At 36.8% G+C, this 23,964-nt stretch overlaps 1 protein-coding gene across 4 annotated transcripts in view; it reads left to right on the forward strand.

Annotated features, from left to right (window-relative positions):
- The window catches only part of l(2)k01209 (uridine-cytidine kinase-like lethal (2) k01209), a 269,918-nt gene that overhangs the window by 182,563 nt on the left and 63,391 nt on the right, over positions 1-23,964 (forward strand). For all 4 annotated transcript variants that reach the window (XM_090390605.1, XM_090390607.1, XM_090390608.1 and 1 more), the window contains one exon: positions 5,102-5,294. In XM_090390605.1, coding sequence (XP_090246731.1) covers positions 5,102-5,294 — 193 coding nt within the window. The remainder of the gene's footprint in view (positions 1-5,101; positions 5,295-23,964) is intronic.

Raw genomic sequence — 23,964 nt, forward strand, 5'->3', positions numbered from 1 at the left:
TGATGAGTGGGTGTGTGATTTAGCATTCCTTGTAGATGTCACCGGATACCTAAACGAACTGAATCTTAAATTGCAGAAACAAGGACAGTTGGTTCATGAACTGCATGGACATGGCAAAGCTTTTCGTAATAAACTAAGATTGTTGGAAAGTCAGATAAGAGCTAAAAATTGTTATCATTTTCCTATTCTAATAACTCATAAAAATATCCCTTATAATTGTTATGGAGATTAACTGAAGGCACTAATAGAGCAATTTGATACAAGGTTTGCCGACTTCAAAAACAAATACTCCACATTTGCTATATTTGCTCTTCCGATGGATGCTAATGGAAATAATGTTCCATAAAACTTACAGATGGAAGTTATTGAGCTTCAGGTGGATTTAGTGCTAAAATCACAATTTAACAACATTGCTTTGATGGATTTTTATAAATTTTATTTGGTGGAAGAAAAATATACAAATTTACATGCCCTTTCAAGAAAAATCATTTGTCTTTTCGGCAGCACATATATGTATGAACAGGTTTTTTTGAGGATGAAATACAATAAATCAAAAATTCAGACAAGAATAATGGACGAAAACCTCAAATTCTATGCGATTATCCTTAAGTAATATTAACATCAATATTGTTAGTCTCGTAGTCGAAGTACAAGGCCAATCTTCACATTAAATTGTTATGTCGTTCAATATATTATAAAATTTATGTAGAGCTTTATACCAAAGCATTATATTATAAATAAATGAAATATGAAGTAGCAACTTGTTTTAATTCATTTAATATTAATTTATTTTATTTAATAATTTGGTCCGGCGCTTGACTCAGAGATAGAATGATAATTTGGCCCCCGGACTAGGAAAAGTTGCCCATGCCTGGTTTAGAGTATAAAACATGTTAGACACAATAAATTTATTGAAAATTAGCAAGAAATATTTTGTACTGAAATTAATAGTACATTTTCAGTGCTGTGAGCCAGAAGGATTGTGTCAAATAGATACTTAATCATTTTGATATTTGTTGAAAATAAGAATCTCCCAAACTTTTGGGATTGAGATGCAGTCAGTCAAATTTAAATTTGGTTGGTGTAACAGATTCCCTGAACTTTTGTTGATTTTATTTAAAACTGTTTCTATCAGTTAGATTAACATCCTTCTAGTGTAGAACTTCCATGTAGAACTGATATTAATCAGTTCTACATGGTATCTACATGTTGGTCAATCCGTCTAGGTGGTTCTTTAAGAACCACCTAGACAGATTGACCAACATGTGAAGGTGCATAATTCTGCATGAAAATGACCGAATCCATGCATAGGCATTGCTGTAGCTGTGGCACAACAAAATTGTTTATCATATTGTGATACATCTCAACAGTAACTGAACAAGTTGCAGGACACGACTGGTGAATGTCCTCAAAGAAGAATGGTCCAATGATAAATGAAGCTGTAAAAACTTACACAAGACAGTAACTTTGGGTAAATGCAAAAGAATTTGATGGATTGCATACAGGTTTTACGTAGCCCCCTTCCAGGCAGTTGTGGGTTTTCACAGCTCTGTTAATGTTGAAAGTGAGCCTCATATCCCCACATAACCATCCACAGCCATGCAACATCCAACTCTACTCAAGCAAGGAATATTAAAGTGAATGTCGGTCCACTTTCAAAGTCGGTGCAATCCTGTATCAGGATTATCTTGAATGATGGGTAGAAATGCAGAATCTTCCATAGAATTTTCCATACAGTTATGTGAGGCACATCCATATGAATAGACAGCAAGAACTAATGCTGTTATTCATGGCATGCTCCACAATGGCAGTAGCAACTTCATTTGTTGTGAATTGACTGATTTGCTACCTTTGCCATGTCTAATTTCTAACAATTCCATTTTTTCAACTAATTACATATTAAGGAACACATTGAGATACTGGATCTCAACGTTTGTTCAGGCAACGAAATTTGTGGAGTGCAACAACAGCATTGTAGTTGTTTAGTTGGTAGTATAGCTTTATGGGCAAAGCATGTTGGGGTAAGTTAGTGCCATCCCTGGCACTAATTTGCCCCAATCAGGTTTCAATCCTTTCAATTTGCCCTAATCAGATTCCTTTCTCTTCAATTTGGTATTAGCAACCAGATTGAAGGGAAAATCCCCATGTCGATCTTTTTAAACCCTCCTAGCATGTGCTGAGTTGTTTGATATGCAAATTCCATTCATTTGGTATTTATTTACAATACCCATGGTGGTGAATTTTGGGACTTTTTTTTCCTTCAGATATCACTTCTGCACTACATTCAACAATGCATTCCTGCAATTTTTCACTGTGTTTGGATCACTGGATGTGCTCCACAAGGTCTTAAACAGGGATATTTTAATTTTGATAATTCTGTATGTCAAAGAGTATTGGAAAGAAAAATATCTTCAGGAATTATAAACAATGACATTTAATACAGAAAAAGTAAGTTCCCAGAAAATTGTTGATGTTTGTTTACAGAGACAAAGAATTAGTGTAACTGACATTGAAACACTGATGTCTGTATATCTTGTGCATAGCAAAATCAAAGCTGTTAACTACATCCAGAAAAGTCTTGGATGGATTATCTACCAAAGGAATATCACTAAACAATGATTATTGTATTAAAGCATCGCATCGAGTGTTGGTTCAATGATCCATAACGTCTCTTACCTTTTTTTCAAAAAATAGGCAGAATTCTCAGTATGGAATCGGAATGATATATTTGTATATACACACTTCTCTGGAAAGAAGTCAATGAGTAAGGTGCATCATGCCATGTAATGAGTCACATTTTTGTAGCTAGTATAAATTGGAGGAATAAGATTCTAAGTCAGTGCAACAGTATCCAGGTGAAATGGCTGTGAAAAAAGAATTAACAGTTTGAAAGAAGAGTTGATAGGATTCCATGTTGCAGGTCCATCTGTTTGGCAAATTGTTGACAAATTGGACCATCCGGGTCTACTGTCAGTGATATAATATTCAGATGGAAGCATAGTCAACTGAAAGTGTTATCTGCAGTGGATAACCCATCACACTCGCTGAATGTGACTGTAGAGTGCTATGAAGGAATCAAAACCGACATTCATCATCCGAAGCATTGAATTTAGAGTTCTGAGCATTAATTGGAACACAAATATGCACAAGCATTCAGAACTGAAGCTCACAACACCTGTTTCCATGGTAGGAGTTCAATATGGAAGCTTGGAATACCAAGTTATGGAGCAAATAATCAAGCTACACCATCTTCCAATCAGATGTGTGGGTGTTGAGGATGCCTTGTGAATGTATTACCAGTGTGTGCGTAATCATAACTCTGAAATTCAGAGGTGGTTGTGTGATGGTATGGTCCTGTTTTCCCTGGTTTGGCCTCAGACCTCTGTGGTGCCACCAACATTGCACTGCAAGAAGTATCTGAAATTCTGGATAATACAATGCTTCCTACTTTGTGGCATTTCTACAGAACTGACCATTTTCTCCGTTCAGCAAGCCAATGCACCTTGTCATAAGTCTGCTTCTGTAACTGCATGGTTTGTGGACATGAATGTCACCACACTTGACTGGCCTCCTAGTGGCTACTGCCATTGTGGAGCATGCCATGAATAACAGCATTGGTTCTTGCTGTGCGCATGCAGTATCTATCCACATGGATGTGCCTTACACAACTGTCTGGAAAATTCTATGGAAGATTCTGCATTTCTACCCATTCAAGAAAATCCTGATACAGGATTGCACCTGCATGACTTTGAAAGTGGACCGACATTCACTTTAATATTCCTTGCTCAAGTGGAGTTGGATGTTGAGTGGCCATGGATGATTCTATGAGGAGATGAGGCTCGCTTTCACCTGAACAGAGCTGTGAAAACTCACAATTGCCTGGTATGAGCTATGCAATCCAACAAATTCTTTTGCATTTACCCGAAGTTACTGTCTGTAGGTTTTTATAGCTTCATTTATCATTCAACTATTCTTCTTTGAGGACATTCACCAGTCATGCCCTACAACTTGCTCAGTTACTGCTCAGATGTATTGCAATATGATAAAAAAAATTTTGTTGTGCCACAGCAACACTTGTGCATGGATTCAGTTATTTTCATGCAAGATGGGAGGACACCTCCACACATCAGTCGATTTGTACAGGTAGTTCTTCAAGAATATTTCTCAGAAGCCAGAGTGATCAACCATGCAGTTTCCCACTGCATGGCCTTGTTCACCTGATCTAACTCCCTGTGACTTCTGGGGTCTGGGGATCTCTCAGACAGGGTTTATCAGGATCCTCCTGATAATTTACTAGCACTGAGAGACAGCATAACACATGTTCCCAACATCATTCTTGACCAGCTGTGTTCTGTCATTGAACCCACTGTGCAAAGGATGCAGTTTGTGGATGAAGGGCAGCACATTGAAGAGTAGTCTGTGAATGCATAATGGAAATGAATGAAAAGGTGTTATGTTTGTGTCAGTTTTCTCCTTCTTACATACACTCACACAGAAAAATTAGTACATTCGCATTTGGTACATCGTACATCACCCTGGTAGTAAATTTTGGAATTTTTTTTTTGCCCTCAGGTATTGCTTCCTCATAATGCACAATGTATTCCTGTAAACTTTTGCAGCATTTGGATCATTGGGTGGTGCTCCACAAGGCCTTATCAGTGATACTTTAATTTTGATCACCCTCTATGTATGAGCACCAAGAAGATATAATAAATGCTTTGCTTTTATTTGTATAATTCAAATCTTTATATCAAATCTTTTTATTCAAATCTTCAAATCAGATCTTTAATTTATATCTGTTACTGCTATTTAGTAATAACTAATATTATTTTTATGATGGTAGTATGTCAGAAGTACAAGGTATCTTGAAAATTGTGAATTGAAACTTTTTTTGAATGATGACACTAAAGCATGTTTGGATTTGTTTTGAATCAGCCATAAGTATATTCTGGTGCTTTCAAGATATTTGTTCACATGTGAAATTAGTGTTTCTATCCACTTAATCTGAAATGTTTTTTTGTCATTAACAGTCATATTTAATTTCATTTCATTATTAAAAAAATAATGCATTATTAATATATAAAATTGTATATCTTAATAGGTCTAAACTGGCTCAGTCTCATGCAGGACAGCCTCTTCCTGTCAGTCTTTATATTTTGCCATGTACATCACAAATTCGAGGCCTTCACACATTTATTCGTAATATTAATACTCCAAGAGATGAGTTTATATTCTATTCCAAGCGCCTTATGCGACTCTTAATTGAGTATGCCCTGTCCTTGCTGCCATTTAAGGTAAGCTTCTAATAATCTGTACAAAATAAATTTACTTATCTCTTAAGTTTTTCAAAGGAATTTACTGAGCAATAATTTTTTGTTGTTTTGTGATAGAAAAATTGTTAAGCAACATGTTGCAAATTACCCAATCTAGTCTTCACACAACTCATCATTTAAGATATGGCTGCTTATAGGCTATTTCTTCTTTTGCAAATGTTCTCAGGCCTTTCCTACTAAATTCAAATGTTTTGTCCTACCTATAGATGTCAGGAATATGCACTTTCCAAACTGTTAGTGTCTCTGCATTTTTTCTGTTACAACAAAAATCAATTCAATGCATGATGTTTCCTAAAATAAAACTGCTCTTCCCTTAAACCTTATTCTTGTTAGCATTATCCTTTCATCAATCGTATGCAGCAAACCAGTAATGTTATTCCTCTTCCATATTTCTCAATAGTTATTACATTCCCTCCTTGACCCTTCCCCCCTTTTATATTTAGAACTAATCTTCTTTGTCTAGTTATCAGGTATTATTTTTTTCCCAGATTAGTTTAAAATGCTATCACACAACCAGTCCTAAACTACCAGAAACTCAGATTAATTCAATAGGCAAATCAACTAGCCCAAGGGGATTATCCATTCATCTTCCTTAATACTTCCTCTTTTAGGCCAATCCTAATTTTCATCTTACTCCCACCCTCTCATTTGTATATTCATTGTTTATTTTACTCTAGTTTTCACTTTACTTTAATAGGTATCTAAAGTGCTGTTGCCTTAGCATCATCCTAAATCTCTTCTGTGGGCACCAGGGTTCATCTCCATTATATTTATAACTATAAATATAAACTTGTAAATGTATTTATAACATTTATATCTAATTTATTTTTTAGTTAAAAAGTCATTCTTATTTAACTCTGATGCTTCTTTTCCTTTTCTGTTTCTAGTTCTTCCACACAAGTGTACACACACACACACACACACACACACACACACACACACACACACCTATCATTACCTCTAAAATGTCTTCCTTTTTTTTTTATTTACATTAAGTTCATAGGATTTTTTCTTCCTAGAGGTTTGGGTTTTATCTTTCAGAATAGACAAATCAGCCAACATGTAATTAATAGGCAAAATTCACTGGCTCTAGCCTTAGTTTATTTGCCATAATTGGAAAAAAAAAATAAATAAAATATTTTCATTATCTTACTGACTCCCACTTATGAAAGGTTGTAAGCCCATGGTATATTAGTGCTGTTGATGGGCTAAGGATTTTTTAAAGTAATTTCATAATTATTTTTATATGTTTTATATATACAGTTGACCCTTGAACGCTTGGGTTAGGGGTGCTGACCTCCCATTGTTCGAAAATCTGCGTATAACTTTTGACTGCCCAAAAACTTGACTGCTAATAGCCTACTGTTGACTGGAAGCATACAGTAGATTACACATATTTTGATGGTATGTGTGTATTATATACTATATTCTGACAATAAAGTAAGCTAGAGAAAAGAAAATGTTAAGAAAATCATAAGGAAGTGAAAATACATTTACAGTACTGTACTATACTGTATTTATCGATACCATAAGTTTACGTCATCTGTTTATAAGATGAATCGTATGTCTGTTTATCTACATCAATATTGTCTTATGTGATACAAAACACTATAGATGTTATGTTATTTGTTATGAGATTAATTGTATTATTTAATCTGTTTCTAATAATTATTTTTTTATTTCCGAGTGTACCTATATATGCACAAGAGTTCACTCCAGTTGGTGCAATGACTTTAACTCTTTCTTTCAGAATTCAAAAAAAATCACTGACTCAAGACTAAATACAAAATAAACACATTTTATAAACAAAAACAATATGTACACTTCAAACAAAATACATAATTACAAAATTAATTGGATCCAAAGGCCTTTTAAATAAATTTACAGTTAAGAGATCAGCCATTCTCTGACTCAATCTATTATTGATTTGTTTAACATATACTTCATCTCATTTTACTAGACTAAACACTTTGTTTACAGAATAACAAAATGTACATAGCCAGTTTCTCTGTTAAGGCCTCATGTAGCACACATTAATTCTTCTTGACACTGAAGTGTAGATATTCTAAATTCACCTAAATATAAACACTTCATGCAATTCTTTCCAATCAGCGTTTCTTCGAACATTCCTTTAAAATGTCATTAACAATATCTTCTTTTATTTACGAATACTTATTGACAGTCTTTCACTTTAAAACTCAGTTCTACAATTCCCTTTTCGGAATCTGCTATTAGTCTTCCAATCAGCGTTTCTGCGAACATTCCCTAAGAACATAGATTGCAATATCTTCCTTTATTTACCAACAGTTGTTGACAGTCTCTTAAATCTTTTAAAACTCATAACTCTATGATTCTCGTTTTGGAATCTACTATTAATTTTCCCTCTGACTGTCACATAAAAACTTAAGTTCCTCCTAACCTAAAAATCTGCCGGCCAGCGTTTTCCTTTCTCCCCGAACGCTCTCTTGTTTTCTCCCGTTACCTCGATACTGAACGCTTTGTCTGTCGGCTGTCAATCGCCCATCAAACTCCTCGGCGAACATGCACACTTCATGAAAGTTGCAAGCGAGAAGCTAAGTATGGCTGACACGTTGTCTTCATTAGCGACAAGAGAATGTCTTCACAAAATACAACACTTAATATTTTAAACTACAATAAAAATTTCTGAAAGTAACACAGCTCTCCAAATCCAGTAAGTACATAAATTTTTAACTGCTTTACATTTCATTTTGACAAAATAACATCAGTAATGTGCATATCACAAGTGCCAACAATGCGTGTTATGAAACGTACTAGCTTAAACAATTTGTAAAAATATCCAAAATTTTAAATTATGATTATTTTTACATTTACGTCATCTGTTTACAAGATGAATCATGTCTGTTTATCTACATCAATATTGTCTTATGTGATACAAAACACTATAGATGTTATACGTATTACTAACACTAGACATCAAAAATGAAAAGATAATGTGAAAAAAAATTCATATTTATTTACAGGTATAATAATTCATGCATTGATAACAAAGAAGCAGCAATATGATTGCTTTATGGTAGCCTAGCCTATACTAATGAATGAATGAATTGTTATAAAATTTTATTTTATACTAATTTATTAAACTAATAGCAGTTGATTTTATGCAGTGATATTTACCACTGCATCTTTACGTTTGTTTACATTTCTCTCTACTGCGAAGGGCACCATGAACAGTCTGCAAGTGTTTGTGTGCATAAGTTTTGATAAATATTTAACTTTTTATAATAGATTTGTGTATACTTCATGGTAGTAAATGATAAAATAGACTAGTATCTACATATTTTTTATGCATTCATAACATACCTAACTTTTCTTAATTTTTTCGGTATTTCTAAGCTATGCAATTTGTGTGCAAATTTTTTCAAATTGTCACAAATCTCCAAAAAAATTTCCAATATATTCATAAAAAACAGTGTAGAAGTGGCAGTAAGGAGTATGAGAATAAAGACTGCAAATGCTAAATGCTTATATTCAAGGGAAAATACCTGCCCACCTACTCTTGAGCTAGGATAGAAAGAAAATAGAGACCAATCAGAACATGTACCTTCAGGAGATGCAGGAAGTATATCAAATCATTGTTTAGTGGAAAACCCTCTTATGCTGAAATGGCAGCAATAAAGAAAGTGTTAAATGGGACATGACCATGTGTATGTCTGTCCCACCTTCTCCTGATTTCATCATCATTCCTGAGAGGGGTGTGAGAGTATGGCCTCGCTCCTGAAAATACAGCAAAAATGAGTCATGCACTAAGTCTACCTACTGCTAGTTTGTAAAATAATGGATTGTGTGCCCCAAAAGAATAAGATGTTCCTCCAATTTCCTTAATAGATGGGATGGCTACTTCTGCATCCCCCCCCCACTTCCGATCTCATAAGTTTTTTTTCCTACATAAATGACTTTCTCTCACTGACCTGATATTCTAGCCATCATTTTTCCAATGATAGTAAGGACCTGTATATGCCTGATTGACTGCATTAAATAGATAAGTATGGGATAGGTAACCGTGACTGCAGGCATGATTATGAAAGGCTGAGTGCAGTTTCCCAGGTTTCGAATCTGAATGGGCAGGTAATGACATTATGTAAGGGTAACTGTGGGCCCAAGGAGATGTTAAAATGCATGTACACAAATGACTTAAGTATCAGAAATAAAGCAGAGGGAGGCGTTTTTAGCATTGGTAAGTTCAGCTTGGCCAAAAATTATTGGCATCAGTGAGACTTGGTTGTTAGAAAATGATATAGTTACATGGATAGGGTATTATTAATGATACCTGAACTTCAACGAAAAAATAGAAGTTAAGGAAGATCGTAGATCTGATGGAAATGTTTCATTTGAGGCTGGTGTGAGATAGAAGCCAATAGGATAAAATATATTGTTAGTTGCTGCTATAGACCTGGGGAGTCCTGAAGAAAATGTGGATGACATGCATCAGCAAATTAGCACAATGAGTGCAGGTCAAGCAATTATAATGGGAGACTTCAACTAGGGTGATATGGATTGGAAGAAGGAAAGAACACATGGCAAAATGGAAATGAAATTTATACAGTGACTTAAGGGATAATTACCTGAAACAGCACGTGGTGAAAGGGGATCAGGAGTTTGAGAGTATTTGGTTTTGGTAATATCATCAGAAGATTATCTATAACTGCAGTAGAACTCTACCTCCAATTGGGGAAAGTGACTATGTAGTCTTGTCCAGGAAGGTTGCTCAACATGTGGAAATTTCAGTCCTGAAAAGGTTTGTGGAACTACGAAGTTGCCAATTATGACAAACTTTTAGGAAGCAGTACCGTGGCATAAGAAACTACATGTCATTAGTGCATAAAAAGTGATAGAGGATCGTTTGAGTGAGGCAGTATCAGAGTGCATACCCTGGGTCAGAAGGCTAAACCGAGTAGGGATTAAGTGGATGACTAGCAATATAAAGTAGGAGCTGCAAAAAAAAAAAAAGCATTCTGGAAGGAATATAAACAACAAGGTGATCAGTATGCTCATGAGCAGTATAAAGCACAGGCCAGAAGGGTAACTATTATGGTAAGGAAGGCTAGATCAGATTTTGAAAATTAGCTAAGCAGGACAAAATCCAAAAAATGAAAAGAATATACTCAATATATTGAGTACCTCCAGTTAATCTAAGTCTCAGCTTTGGCAAGTTTCCAAGGGAGTAGAAAGAGGGTAAGATAATCCTGTTGCATAAAGGTGGCTCTAAGACAGAAGTAGCAAATTAGACCAATCAATATCTCTGGAGTGGTGGTTAAAGTATTGGGAAAGTTGGTTAACCATGCTACTGGCCAAGACGTCTATAGACGTCAAGGTTATCATGGATGCAAAGTGCATGTTAAAATTGTAATACCATTGATATTACATTGAAATATGATGGATACGAAGCGTGAGGATGTGTATTTGATCCATAATGGCCGGTAAGGTGGTTAAAAGTAAAAATCCTATCCATTCATTCCCGAATGAATGGATAGGATTATATTCTATAATGGACAGCATGGCTTTGTAAATGGTAGGTCCTGGCTCAGTAATTTATTCACATTTTAAAATAAGGTGACAGCAGAATTGAATAAAGGAAATGGCTTCACAGAATACCATGTGTAAAACTATTACATAAGTTGGAGATAAGGACGGAGTGGAATCAAGGCAAATGAGTGTGACTAGTGGAGTGCCCCTGGACTCTACTAGGACCACTACTCTTTAATTTTTATATTAATGATATATCAGAAGGTTTGAAGGGGGAACATTCAGTTGTTTGCCATTGATGCAAAACTAGGGAGATCAATAGTTGATAAAGGTGAGGTAGACATCTTATAAAATGATTTATATAAATTGGCAGTGTGGACAAAGGACAATGGTTATCAGTTCAATGTTGTAAAACGTAATGTAATGCACTGCAGGATGAAAAAAAAATTACACCTGTATCATATTGATGGTACTAGTTTACAGGAAATTTAGGAGGCTAAGGAACTGGTGATGATGGTGGACAGAGATTTGAAATTCAGAGGACATATTGCAAGAGTTGGCAAAACAGCTCAGATGATTATTTGGATGCTGATGAGTACATTGAAAAGTAAAGATAGGAAGGTTATTATTCTTCTTTATAAGTCTATGATTTGGCTACATGCTGACTACTGTGCACATATGGCAGCGAGTGCTAGAGTCTCCAAAGCGCGTGACAGGGGATTTGAGCTGTGCTGAAAAAAGTGCTTTTTTTAATCGGTGAATAGTGAGACTTCTGTCGAGATTTGTGCTACATTGTTTTTCTGTAATACAACTGTCCTCCAGTGGTTGTTTTTGGAGTTAGTTGTTGTCTCTATATTGTGTATTTTTGGTTAGCAAGAAGGCGGAGTTGGAATCGGATGCATAGCGGTATAAGAGAAGAAGAAGATAACACAAGTTTTCATTATTTAGATATTTAGTATACTTAAATATGTTTTATACTTATAGTTAACTTATATAGCTATATCTATAGTCATACTCACTTACACTTATTTAGTGATTAGTTGTAATAGTTCCTCGATAATATTTTGAATAATGGTGGCAGCTTAAAATTGCAAATGGCATATCACCAAGTCCTCCCCCATTTAAGGACTTCATTTTGCATGATATAATAAGGGATTTTGTGGCATGCTGGACATGTGGAATGTATGCATCCCAGTGGTTGTATATGTGGCAGGTGAGAGGAGGAGAAATATGTATATGTGCAAAATGCAGGCAGTGGTAGGAACTTGGCAAGTTAGAGATGACTATAACTGACCTCGTTGAGTCTATGGCGAGAGATTCTCCATGTCGAGAAAGAGAGATGAGTGGTATGATAGAGGGCGAGAATAGCGAGAGAAATATTATTATTATTATTACGGGCCACTCCAAGGAGTCCTTAGACTCATCGAGGGTGTGTTAGAGAGAGTGTTATGGGAATGGTAGAAGAGGAGAGAGAACAGTAGAAGAGAGGGAATGAGAGAGTATTATGGGAATGTTAGAAATATGAATGAAAAATAGAGATTGGGAAGTGTAGAAAGGTTGAATGATTAAGTTTTTGGAGATGGACTCAATTGGGAGGATGAAACAGTAGAAGAGAGGGAATGACAAAGAGAGAGAGAGTTGTGGGAATGGTGGATAGAATAGGAATAGTAGAAGAGAGAGAATGAGTTATGGGAATGGTAGAAGAGAGAGAATGAGAGTTATGGGAATGATACAAGAGGGGAGAGAGAGAGAGAGAGAGAACAGTAGAAGAGAGGGAATGAGAGTTATGGGAATGATACAAGAGGGGAGAGAGAGAGAGAGAACAGTAGAAGAGAGGGAATGAGAGTGTGTTATGGGAATGCCAGAAGAGGAGAGAGAAAGTTGTGGGAATGGTAGAAGAGGAGAGAATAGGAATATTAGAAGAATGAGAGTTGTGGGAATGGTAGAAGAGGAGAGAATAGGAACATTAAAAGAATGAGAGTTGTGGGAATGGTAGAAGAGGAGAGAGAACAGTAGGGGGGGGGAGAGTTATGGGAATGGTAGAAGAGGAGAGAGAACGGTAAAAGAGAGGGAATGAGAGAGTTATTCTCATCGAAAGGCTTAGATGTTGGTTATACATGCTTATTAAATAACTTAAGGAAATTACAACGTACAAAGGATATAAATTAAATTAAACTTTAATCTATATTTCCAATATTTCGGCAATGTCACGTCGCTATCTTCACAGGAACTTAAAATAAAGACGTGCACGCAGGCACTACACACAGTAAATGAGAATGAAGCAGGAAGCTATTGTTTCTCCTAAAAGTCCTGATGGTGCCCCCTAGCGGGCTATGTAGGTATTCTTGGCTGTTGGGCTGAAGGTCTTCTGATGTAAGTCTCCCAAATTTGGGGCAGTCACATGCAACCAAATTTGTTGAGGTTTGGCATGTTTCTTACAGCTGAGGCTGATTCCATTAATAGCCTTTCAAATTTGAATTCTACGGTGTATTACCGTGGCTTTCTTCCACCATATTCTGTGGCGTGAATTCAGAGCATGGTCTGCAAGACCAGAGTGGCTGTACTGGTGAAACCGGATGTAGTCCTTGTGTTCTGAAATTCTGATATTCGCTGTCCTGCCTGTTTGGCCAAAGTAGGGCAGCTTACAGCTGCAAAGGACCTGGTATACACCAGGTAGGTCTAGGGGAAGTGGTCGGTCTTTAGTGGAGCGGATAAGGGATGCCAGTTTTTTATATGGTCTATAACGTGAGGTCAAATCATGTTTTTTTAGGATTTTGGTAATTTTTTCCGAGATGCTTCGGATGTAGGGAATGGTGATGGATTTAAAGTAATCCTTGTTGAGAGGGGGGGGGGGGTTGTGGTTTACTGGTTTCAATATTTTTTTTGGGGGGGAGTAGCCATTGGCTGAGAGAGTGTTGAGGATGTGGGTTTAGTTCTATGGTTAGGGCATTGTCATTTGAACAGATAAGTTTAGCCCTGTTGTATAGTGTCTTAACACCATATTGTTGTGGGGGGGGGGGAATTGTTGCTAAATGTATATGCCTATGGGTGGGTTTTCTATGAACTGAGAAAACCAAGGTTCCATCAGGCTGGTGGGTGACTAGTATGTCTAAGAAAGGGAGGCTGTTGTTTTTCTCTTTGTCCAGGGTGAACTTGATTCTGGGGTGTTGGTTGTTTAAGTATGTTAGGAATGAGAGGAGTATATCAGAGCCATGTGGCCAAATAGTGAACACATCATCAATGTAGCGAAGCCATATGGTTTGTTTTTGTGGGGCAGAGTTTAAGGCTTTCTCTTCAAAAGTCTCCATTAAGAAGTTGGTCAAGGGTGGGGAGAGAGTGGTGAACCTATGGCTGTCCCCTCTATTTGTTTGTAGAATTTTCCTTGCCAAACGAAATAGCCTGAGTTCATTGTTAACTGAAATAGGGCTGAGATATCAGGAGGAAATTTAGCTTGGATCCATCGCAGGCCCACCATTATGGTAAAATAAACCTGAAGCTATCAAGACAACTGAACCATCTGACCTTCCTAAACTGCAGCTGGGTTAATCAGGTAATCCCAAATTGTGTTAAATTCAAACACTGATTCTTATCACAAAAGGCTCTCCGAATTTATAACTGCTCCAGCCAAGCTTTGCTACGAGAACAAGTTGCCACCACTCGCTTTCTCCTAGCTGACGCAAACTTAGCTATTCAGGCAATCAAAGAAGAGCTTTCCAGCATGTTAAACCACGAGCTTTGGTCAATTTTATACCACATCTTGTGCACTGCTGCGGATAAAGAATTTTAAAAAAATACGAGGTTGACATATCCAAAAATTTGACAATTTAAAAAAGAACTCGACCTCCGAACCAAAACTTCCTACCGACACTAGTCAACCTTTCTTCAGTTAATTTGAAGCCTGAAGCACTCAATGCTCTCTCACGTGGCCACAACTTTGCCATTGCTCACAGAAAATTACCGGCCGAGGATATAATGATCCAAATTGAACGCGGGATCTGCCACTTTCCTAAGCACGTTGTCAACAATATTAGACTAGATGTAGCTTGTGTTTTCACCAAAACAAGACCACCAAAAACCAACATATCCAATAAAGAATATAAATCTCTGCAGTAATTGAAGAAAAACAAAGAAGTAGTAATTGCCAAAGTGGATAAAGGTAATGCCACAGTAGTACTTAACCAAACGGATTTCACAGGTAAGCTTAATGCTCTTTTATTAGATCGGACTACTTACCTCCCTATTGAATACAATGCCACCAACTCGCAAATTAGAAAACTCCACAGGGAGACTTTTGAAGAGAAAACCTTAAACTCTGCCCCACAAAAACCAACCATATGGCTTCGTTATGTCGACGATGTGTTCGCTATTTGGCCACATGGCTCAGATACACTCCTCTCCTTCCATTATCATCATCATCATCAAATTCCTGCCATGTACCCTCAAGGGGTGTACAGGATATGATAGTACTACATGAAAAAAAATTACATCATTACTAACTTCTTATCTACAATTTTCCTCCAAATCAGTCTACTTGTCAAGACTCCAACATTATCAGATCTTATATTCTATCGTCTAAGGCAGTTTGTACTGTATCACTCCACCTATATCTTGGTCTTCCTCTGGGTTGTTTTGCTGCAAACCTGGCAGAGAACATTTGTTTTGCTAATCTTTCTTCGCCCATTCTGTTTAAGTGACCATTCCACCTGAGATTAGCTCTGCTAATGCATTCCTGGATGCTGACAAAGTCAAGTTCTTTCCTAATATCCTCGTTTTTAATATGATATTGCCATTGATGCCATCTGTTCATGCCTATAATCTTTCTCAGGACTCTCATATCTGCGGTCTCTAGTCTTTGGACAAGTGTTTTAATTCTGACCTAGCTCTCAGATCCATAAGTTAAAATTGGTTTGAACACTGTCTTGTATACAGCTAATTTAGTGTTCTGACTAATTTCTCTCTTATTCCATATGAATTTATTCAATTGACTTCCCACCATATCAGCTTTGCTGATTCTGTTGTCTATTTCTATATTTAATTTACCATCTTCAGTAAAAATCATACCTAAGTAGCTGAAATGTTTTACTTGTTCCACAGGTTCTCCATTCACAACACAGTTGACATTTTCAATGATTCTGCGTATTTTCATTGTCTTTGTCTTTTTATTGCTGACCTTCATACCATATTTATTACAACAGTTATTCAATTTAGTCAAAGAATCTTGCAGACTTGTAGCAGATTTATTTAGAAGTATAACATCATCTACATAAAGCAAAGAGCTGACATTAATCTCCAATTTTGATATCATGTTTAATACCACTTACCTTCATAATGTGATCCATAGGGATAATGTACATCCTTGTCTCACACCAGATTTAACATTAAACCATCTTCCTGTACTTCCTTCAATTCTAACTGCTGACTTACAACTTAAATAAAGACTAAGTATTGCTTGATATAATGCCCCATTGACACCATATAACTGTAGCGTATTGAATAGCTTCTCTCTTGGCACCTTGTCATATGCCTTTTCCAGATCGACAAAACTTAAATACAGATCTTTGTTATATTCCCATGCTTTCTCAACTATTTGTCGTAAAGTGAAGATCTGATCCTGACAGCCTCTATTTGGCCTGAATCTAGCTTGTTCTTCACCAAGCTTTTCTTCCACAATTCTTCTCAACCGTTTCTCAAGTATACTTGCATTGATCTTGCTAGGAACACTCAGTAGGGAAATACCTCTGTAATTCTCACATTCAGTTTTATTTCCCTTTTTACGTATAGGTACTATGAGAGCTCTACTCTAATCATCGGGAATTCGTCCCTCTGTCCAGGCTTTCTGAACTATGCAGTGCAGCCACTGTAAGACTTTTATACCACCATACTTCAGCATTTCTGGTCGAATATCATCCACTCCTGCTGCCTTTAAACATTTCAAGCCTTTGATGGCTTTTTCTATTTCAATCATGGATATGTATTCCTGACTGCAAACACTGCCTGGTCAGTGTTTTTTAACACTGTGCTGTCATCACTGCTTGTTTCATTTAGCAGTTTTTCAAAGTAATTACTCCATACTTCAAGGATATCTTTTGCTCTCGTTTTCATGTCACCTTTATCATCTCTAACTCCTTTTACAGCACTCTTTCCTCCATTCCTAAGCTTCTTTACAACCTCCAGAATATTTTGCCACCTTCTTGATATTTATTTTCTATATTCTTGCCAAACTCCTCCCATGACTTTTGTTTAGCAAGTTTTACACAGTGTTTAACATTCTTGCATTTGTCTCTGTATTCTCTAAGAGCACAAGCTGACTTATTTGACAGGAACTTTTGATATGCTTTCTTCTTTTCCTTCACTGCCTCTTTAACTTCCTGTATCCACCAGGGAGTTCTGATTTTTTATCCTTGCAGACAACCTCACCACATGCCTCTCTGGCAGAATCAATCAATGTTTTCTTCAGAGTTTGCCACTGAATCTCCAAGGTTTGATTCCTGTTCTCAAACTCTTTCATTTTTTCTTCAATGATCTTTGTGTATTTTAGTCTACAGTTCACATCTGAGAGCTGCTCAACTTTTATTCGCTTTAAAACCTTCTTACATGTTATTCTTTTCAATATGAAATTCAATTTTATCCCGCTGAAAACTAAATAGTGATCACTTCCAATTTCAAATCCTCTGTACACTCTGGTGTCCTGCACCAGGGAGAAACCATCACTATCAACAATAACATAGTCAATGAGACTTTTCTTATTTCTTGTCCTTCCTAAAACACTTAAATAACCAACACCCCAAAATCAAGATCACCCTGGAAAAAGAGAAAAACAACAGCCTCCCTTTCTTAGACATACTAGTCACCCACCAGCCTGATGGAACCTTAGTTTTCTCAGTTTATAGAAAACCCACCCATACAGGTAGATACATTTAGCATTACTCCACATTGTTCTGGGGGGGGGGGGGAATTATTAGGACACTACACAACAGGGCTAAACTTGTCTGTTCAAATGACAGAATGACAGTGCCCTAAACACAAAACTAAACCACATCCTCAAGACTCTCTCAGCCAATGGCTCCCCCCCCCCCAAAAAAATATTGAAACCAGTAAACCACAACCCCCCCCCCCTCTCAACAAGGATTACTCTAAATCCATCACCATTCCCTACATCCGAAGCATCTCGGAAAAAATTACCAAAATCCTAAAAAAACATGACTTGATCTCATGTTATAGACCATATAAAAAATTGGCATCCCTTATCTGCTCCACTAAAGACCAACCACTTCCCCTAGACCTACCTGGTGTATACCAGGTCCTTTGCAGCTGTAAGCTGTCCTACTTTGGCCAAACAGGCAGGACAGTGAATATCAAGTACAGCCACTCTGGTCTTGCAGACCATGCTCTGAATTCAAGCCGCAGAATACGGTGGAAGAAAGCTACTGTAATACACCATAGTAAATTCAAATTTGAAAGGCTATTCATGGAATCAGCCTCAGCCCTAAGAAACATGCCAAACCTCAACAAATTTGGTTGCACGAGACTGCCCCAAATTTGGGAGACTTGCATCAGAAGACCTTGCATTTCTTGAGAGATTGGGATGTTGTGGAGAGGATTCTGAGACGAGTGACCAAGTTGGTTAGAGGTTTGTGAAATGTTCCCTATGAGGATAGATTGAGGGTGTGTGGATTGCAGAGTTTAGCTTACAGGCAGAGGAGAGGAGATATGAGAGAAACTTATGAGGGAGGGACTGAGAAGTTCTTAGAAACAGCTAGAACAAAAATGATGTTAAAGCAACTGATATAAACACAAGAAAGATGGGTATTGTGGAAATTAATGGAATAGGGCTCCTGTGATGAGTCTTAACTCCATGGAGTTCCCATACAAATAATAATAATAAATCCAGTCTGTTTGACAAATGTATTGCTCAAACAGCAAGCTTCAAATTCTTCTATGACCATTGTCTTGAACCTCTTATTTTTTTAAGTGACTCCTGCTCACAAAAAGGTTTTAAACCAGTAGTACATTACATGGGGGGACTTTTTTTTTATCAATTTTCTGTTTATTACATAATCTGGAAACTCTGCTTTAAAGATCAAACATTGAACTTTTTCAAGCCACTTCTGGCGTTTATTATCTAGGCTTCTAAGCAGGCAGTGGTCATCTCACACTGGATAATGAAATTCATCTCCCATATAAAGATAATGCAAGCATCTATGCTAATGGATTCAAATTGTAGCCTTTTAGTTGGATAGCAGATATATATGCTAACCACTTTGCCAATCAGGCTTTCCAAGGATTGGAAGGATAACTTTGTAAACTTTAGTTTCTCTTCCCTTTCATAATATTACATACAAGATCAGATGCATCTTATGCAACTGAATTATTCCTCCCCCCCCCCCCCCATCAAACCAAAGAATGACAGTCTTTTCACTCAAGAGACTGCTTTCTGCATGCATAATTGCTACCACTATATAAATCCTAAATTTTTCCAAACTTGGGATACTGTTTTCTCATTTGGGGTGGTGCACCAAAACCTCCCTTTTGAAACTATCCAGAAAAAGGCATTTCAGACAATGTCTCTCTCTCACACACATACACAGATTCACTCTAGTCTCAAACCTACTGAACCAGTTTCTTGTCATCCTATTTCTTTCCATCTCTCGTCTTTACATTATCTGCTCCAAAAACTATACTCTCCCCCAACTTTTCAGATAATATATCAGCAGCTTTCTTCTCTCTCCTTGACCACTTGCTTACACACACACACACACACACACACACACACACACACACACACACACACACACACACTGATATGTTATGTATAAAATCTCATATGGGTTGATATATGTAAAATGTGTTGAACAGATATAGCTAAGGCTGTATTGTGGAAACTAGAGGCTCTGGATCTACAAGTCCTCATTAAGAAAGTAGTGACATTATAATTGACAATGAAACTCACTCTGCTGCTTAGTGGTGCTTGTCACAGAAACATGTTCTCTGAGGAGAAGTGTGAATTATACACCTCAGCTCTTACCTGCATTAATTTAGTCCCATCTAATGATTTTATGCCTGTTGACAAAAGTATTTAGGGCCATTCATTAGGGGAGTGTCTGCATAAGTCTGGTAATAAAAGATAGGATGTGCTGCATGTTTTGAACTTGCTCTATGTCAAAATGCCATGTTCAGCTGAACTGACAAACTTCCAACATTGGATGGTCGTTGGGTGTCACATCAGTGGTCTTTCTATCTCTGACATTGCTACCTGTCTCAGTATACCAACATATATTATTGCTTTATGTCATTTATAGATGGAAAGGTGATTGTGCTACCACAGCAGAAAAATGCCACTAACACTCGCTGACCAAGATCAATGAGCCCTGTCTCGCATTGTTTGGGCAGACCTTGCAGCCAACCTGGAAAATGCTGTCCACAGACAACTGTCCACAGAGATTTGCATGCCTTTCTGGATCGTAGATGATTGGAAAAGGGTTCTGTGGAATGACAAATTGTGCTTCCACGTATTTCACTGATGGTCTTGTTTAGATCTGAAGATTACCGGGGGAACTGTCTCAGCAGGACCCCAACATTCCAGTGATCAAGTTTGGAGGTTTGGTAATGGTATGGGAATGTTTCAGTTGGATGAGACTTGATCCATTGATGGATGTACCAAAACCATGATGTGTGATGGCTATCTGGACGACCTAGACAAAATCTTGCTTTCAATGCTATGGAAGTACTTCAGCAGTGAACCTTGCATGTTTCAGCATGACAGTGGTCTGTGCCATACTCCACTACATGTCCAGGACTGGTTTCCACAAAACAGCATTGAAGGGTTAAAGTGTCCAGCTCAGAGTCCAGACCTTAACCCCATTGAACATCTTTGGGATGAATTAGAATGCTGAATTTGCTCCAGACCATTGCGACTGTCATCATTGGGGATAGTTTTGTGCAAGGAATGAATGTTCCTGCTGAGATGTATCACAAATTGGTTGAAAGCATGCTGTGAAGGTAGTTGCTGTCATTCAGGCCAAAGGCAGTCTCACTCAGTACTAGAAATGCACTTTTTTGACCACAACTAGGTGGTCAAATACTTTTGTCAACATAGTGTATCTTAAGTTACCAACAGGCCCATCAACATTATTATTTGACACCTCCAGGGAGTCCAAGGACTCATCGAGGGAGGGCACCTGCTCTACAACTTCGTCTCCGCTATTCAATCACCAACTGACCACAACTACACCAACACTATCTACTGCCGAACACAACGTATTTCCACAGACAATCGCAAACGTCCATGTCCACAGCAAGATTTGAACCTGCAGTCTTTTGGCTGGAGAGCGGATAGCTATCCACTCGGCCAACCAGGCCAGCCTCATGAAGGTGCATGCACAGGATTTTGGTGCTACAGAGGTGGCCTGAACATCAGTGTTTTTGTCTTCTGTAGTGTCTTCAGTATCTACAGTCCTGTTTTATGCCCAGGTTCTAATTCAGCTTGAACACTGGATCAAAGTGTAGGAATTGATTCTAAAAGTGAGATGGCTCTTTCATTCATTTTTATCTTTCATTTGTTTTTTTATCTAAGTTTATTAATCTAAGGAAAAGCTTCTTTAGAATTTGAATCTATCTTAATAAAGAATTTCTAAAAAATTTACTGTTGTAATGGAATTTTATTTATTTGTATGGAGTTTCCCCCTCCCCCGTCCCTATTGGGGCGAGTTGAGCCCCCTCATGGGGGGGGGTTAAGTATTAATGGCTGTAGATCTGTGTGTTCACGGAGCCTGTTTGCGGGATGAAAAACCCCAGATAAACTGGGGGGGAAAACCCTGCTGGCCACACCCAAGACCAGCTAACTTGGATGTGGCTGAGGAAGATCCTTAAGCTCCTCACGTCGGTGACGGGAATCGAACCCAGGACACTCCTTCCCCAGTTATATGGTTGCGAAGCGCAACGCCACTAGGCTAACCGCATGGACTGTAATGGAATTTCATTCCATTACAACAATGGATTGCATGTTTTGAAGGGTAAAATTTCAAAATCTTTCAAATCAATATCTGAAGGGTACTTCTCAGTTTATATAGTGGCTTTCAACTTCCTTATTTATTTTTAAAGTTGTGATACTTTTTCAGGCAAAATTTCTGTTCTCTGTAACATCTTTATTAGATAATGTCTTTGGTCTAAAACTGAAATCAGTTTGTATTTAGTAGCAGAGAATTCATTTCTGCTTTGGATTCTATGTATTATAGAGCATAATCTTTGGTTTTTCTTCAATCTCTTGCTCATTCTTGAAATAGCTGAACTCTCATTCTTGTCATACTGTTTATTCTTTGTGTGTGTGTGTGTTGCTTTAAATTTTGTATGGGGACAACAACTTTAAAAATACAGATTTTATCCTTAAGGACTTGGCAACTTTAAAAATACAGACTTTATCCTTAAGGACTTGGAACAAAAGAATACATGTATTATAGCATAGGGCAGTGATTAATCAACACCATTACTTGTTTCTCTTGTTTGGCCTACATTTTATCTTGAAGGCATTTCAGTGTTGTTGCAAGTTTGATACTTGCGTATCAGTTTTACATAAATTTCAACATATGTTTAGGTCTCTCATTTAATCTCCCAACTAGCTGAGGTAGATGAAATAGTCAGACCACCCTAGTATTTTTCATGGATCAAAAATTCAATGGCATTCTGCCTTTTATCATATAATTACCCTCCTCTGCTAATCCCTTAACAATGAATTTAGAACCATTAGTGGATTAACTGGAATTAAGCCATCTTCTTGTCACTTAGTGTTCTGTGTTACTTGGAATTTTGTTTACTGTCTGTTGATATTTGACCTCTTTTTGCTGCAAAAATTATTTACTGTCTCTTCCCAAAAATAGAAACTAATTTCACACATTTGAAAAGAAATAATCAAACCTGAAATGACCAGAGATCAGCCTTTGCACTGAATGTATTTAGTCATAGCAAATTTGTTGTCTTATTCTTCAAATCAGTGTAATGGAACAAGACAATTTATTCTTTCATTTTACTGACAATATTTTCTTTTCTTTTTTTTTGTGCAGTTTTCAAATGTTTGTGTGCATTGGAAATTATGTTAAAAATTTTAAATTTTTTAAATGACATTTATTGAAATAAAAGTGACCTTTTATATTCTTTCCTTGCAAAATACCATTATATGGATCATCACACTTGTTTATTGTTCATTAAAAAAAAAATGTTAAATTGCATTCCTTGGTTTCCAATTCTGAGACTTTTTTTTAATATCAAAAATTTATATCCAATATTAGCAGGGACTCTTTGCCTTCGTTTTTGTTTAAAATTGCAAAATTTTTTTTTTTTTTTTTTGTAGGCTGCACATTACTATAATATCCCGTCTTTAACCACTGCAGATATGTTGAAAATATATGAAGGATATCATATATGGACTGATTCAAAATTTATGCCCAGTTTTGAAGATTTTCAACTGCACCCCACGTCCTTCTCCTCTCCTGGAAATGAATTGCATAACTACTGTCTAAATTTGAAAGTTTCATAAACAATATTCAAAATCTATTATTTTGTTTTACCGTTTTGAAAAAAATAAATAAGGCAATAATGTTGTATCTGTCGAAGCAGGTACTTCTAATTACAGTCTCTTTCTTTGTAATCTAAAATCAACTGTCTGCTGAAATGATTCTAAGTTTTAGAATCACTGTGCTATATTTTCACCATGTAAAACTGTTTATATGCATGCCACAAAAAAAGAAAGTTCAGTAGGTGCTAGTTCTTAAAATGTTTTTAAAAACACCATATAAAACTGTTTATATTTATGACACAATGAGTTAAGTAATGTTTTTTTTCCTTAAAAATTCTAAATATTACTACTTCTACTGATGATGGTTGCTATTTCTGAAATAATCTATATTAGAAATACTCAATAATAATCCTCTCAGCTGGAGGAAAAGGCTAAAGACTTAGATTACTCTCACTGCTATTGAGAAAGACGAGAGAACACTTCCCACAAGTCACACTGAAGTACCTCAAGCTGCAGTTAGTGAAGAATACATCAGCAATGTCTTGTTTTGTTTTCAATCATTGAATTAGCAGACATTCTCAACAGAAATTCTGATATTTGTTTTACAGGCTGATACAG

Source organism: Typopeltis vanoorti, chromosome 3 (assembly GCF_054136105.1).
Source record: "Typopeltis vanoorti isolate ZY-2024b chromosome 3, IOZ_Tvanoo_1.0, whole genome shotgun sequence".
NCBI lineage: Eukaryota > Metazoa > Arthropoda > Arachnida > Uropygi > Thelyphonidae > Typopeltis > Typopeltis vanoorti.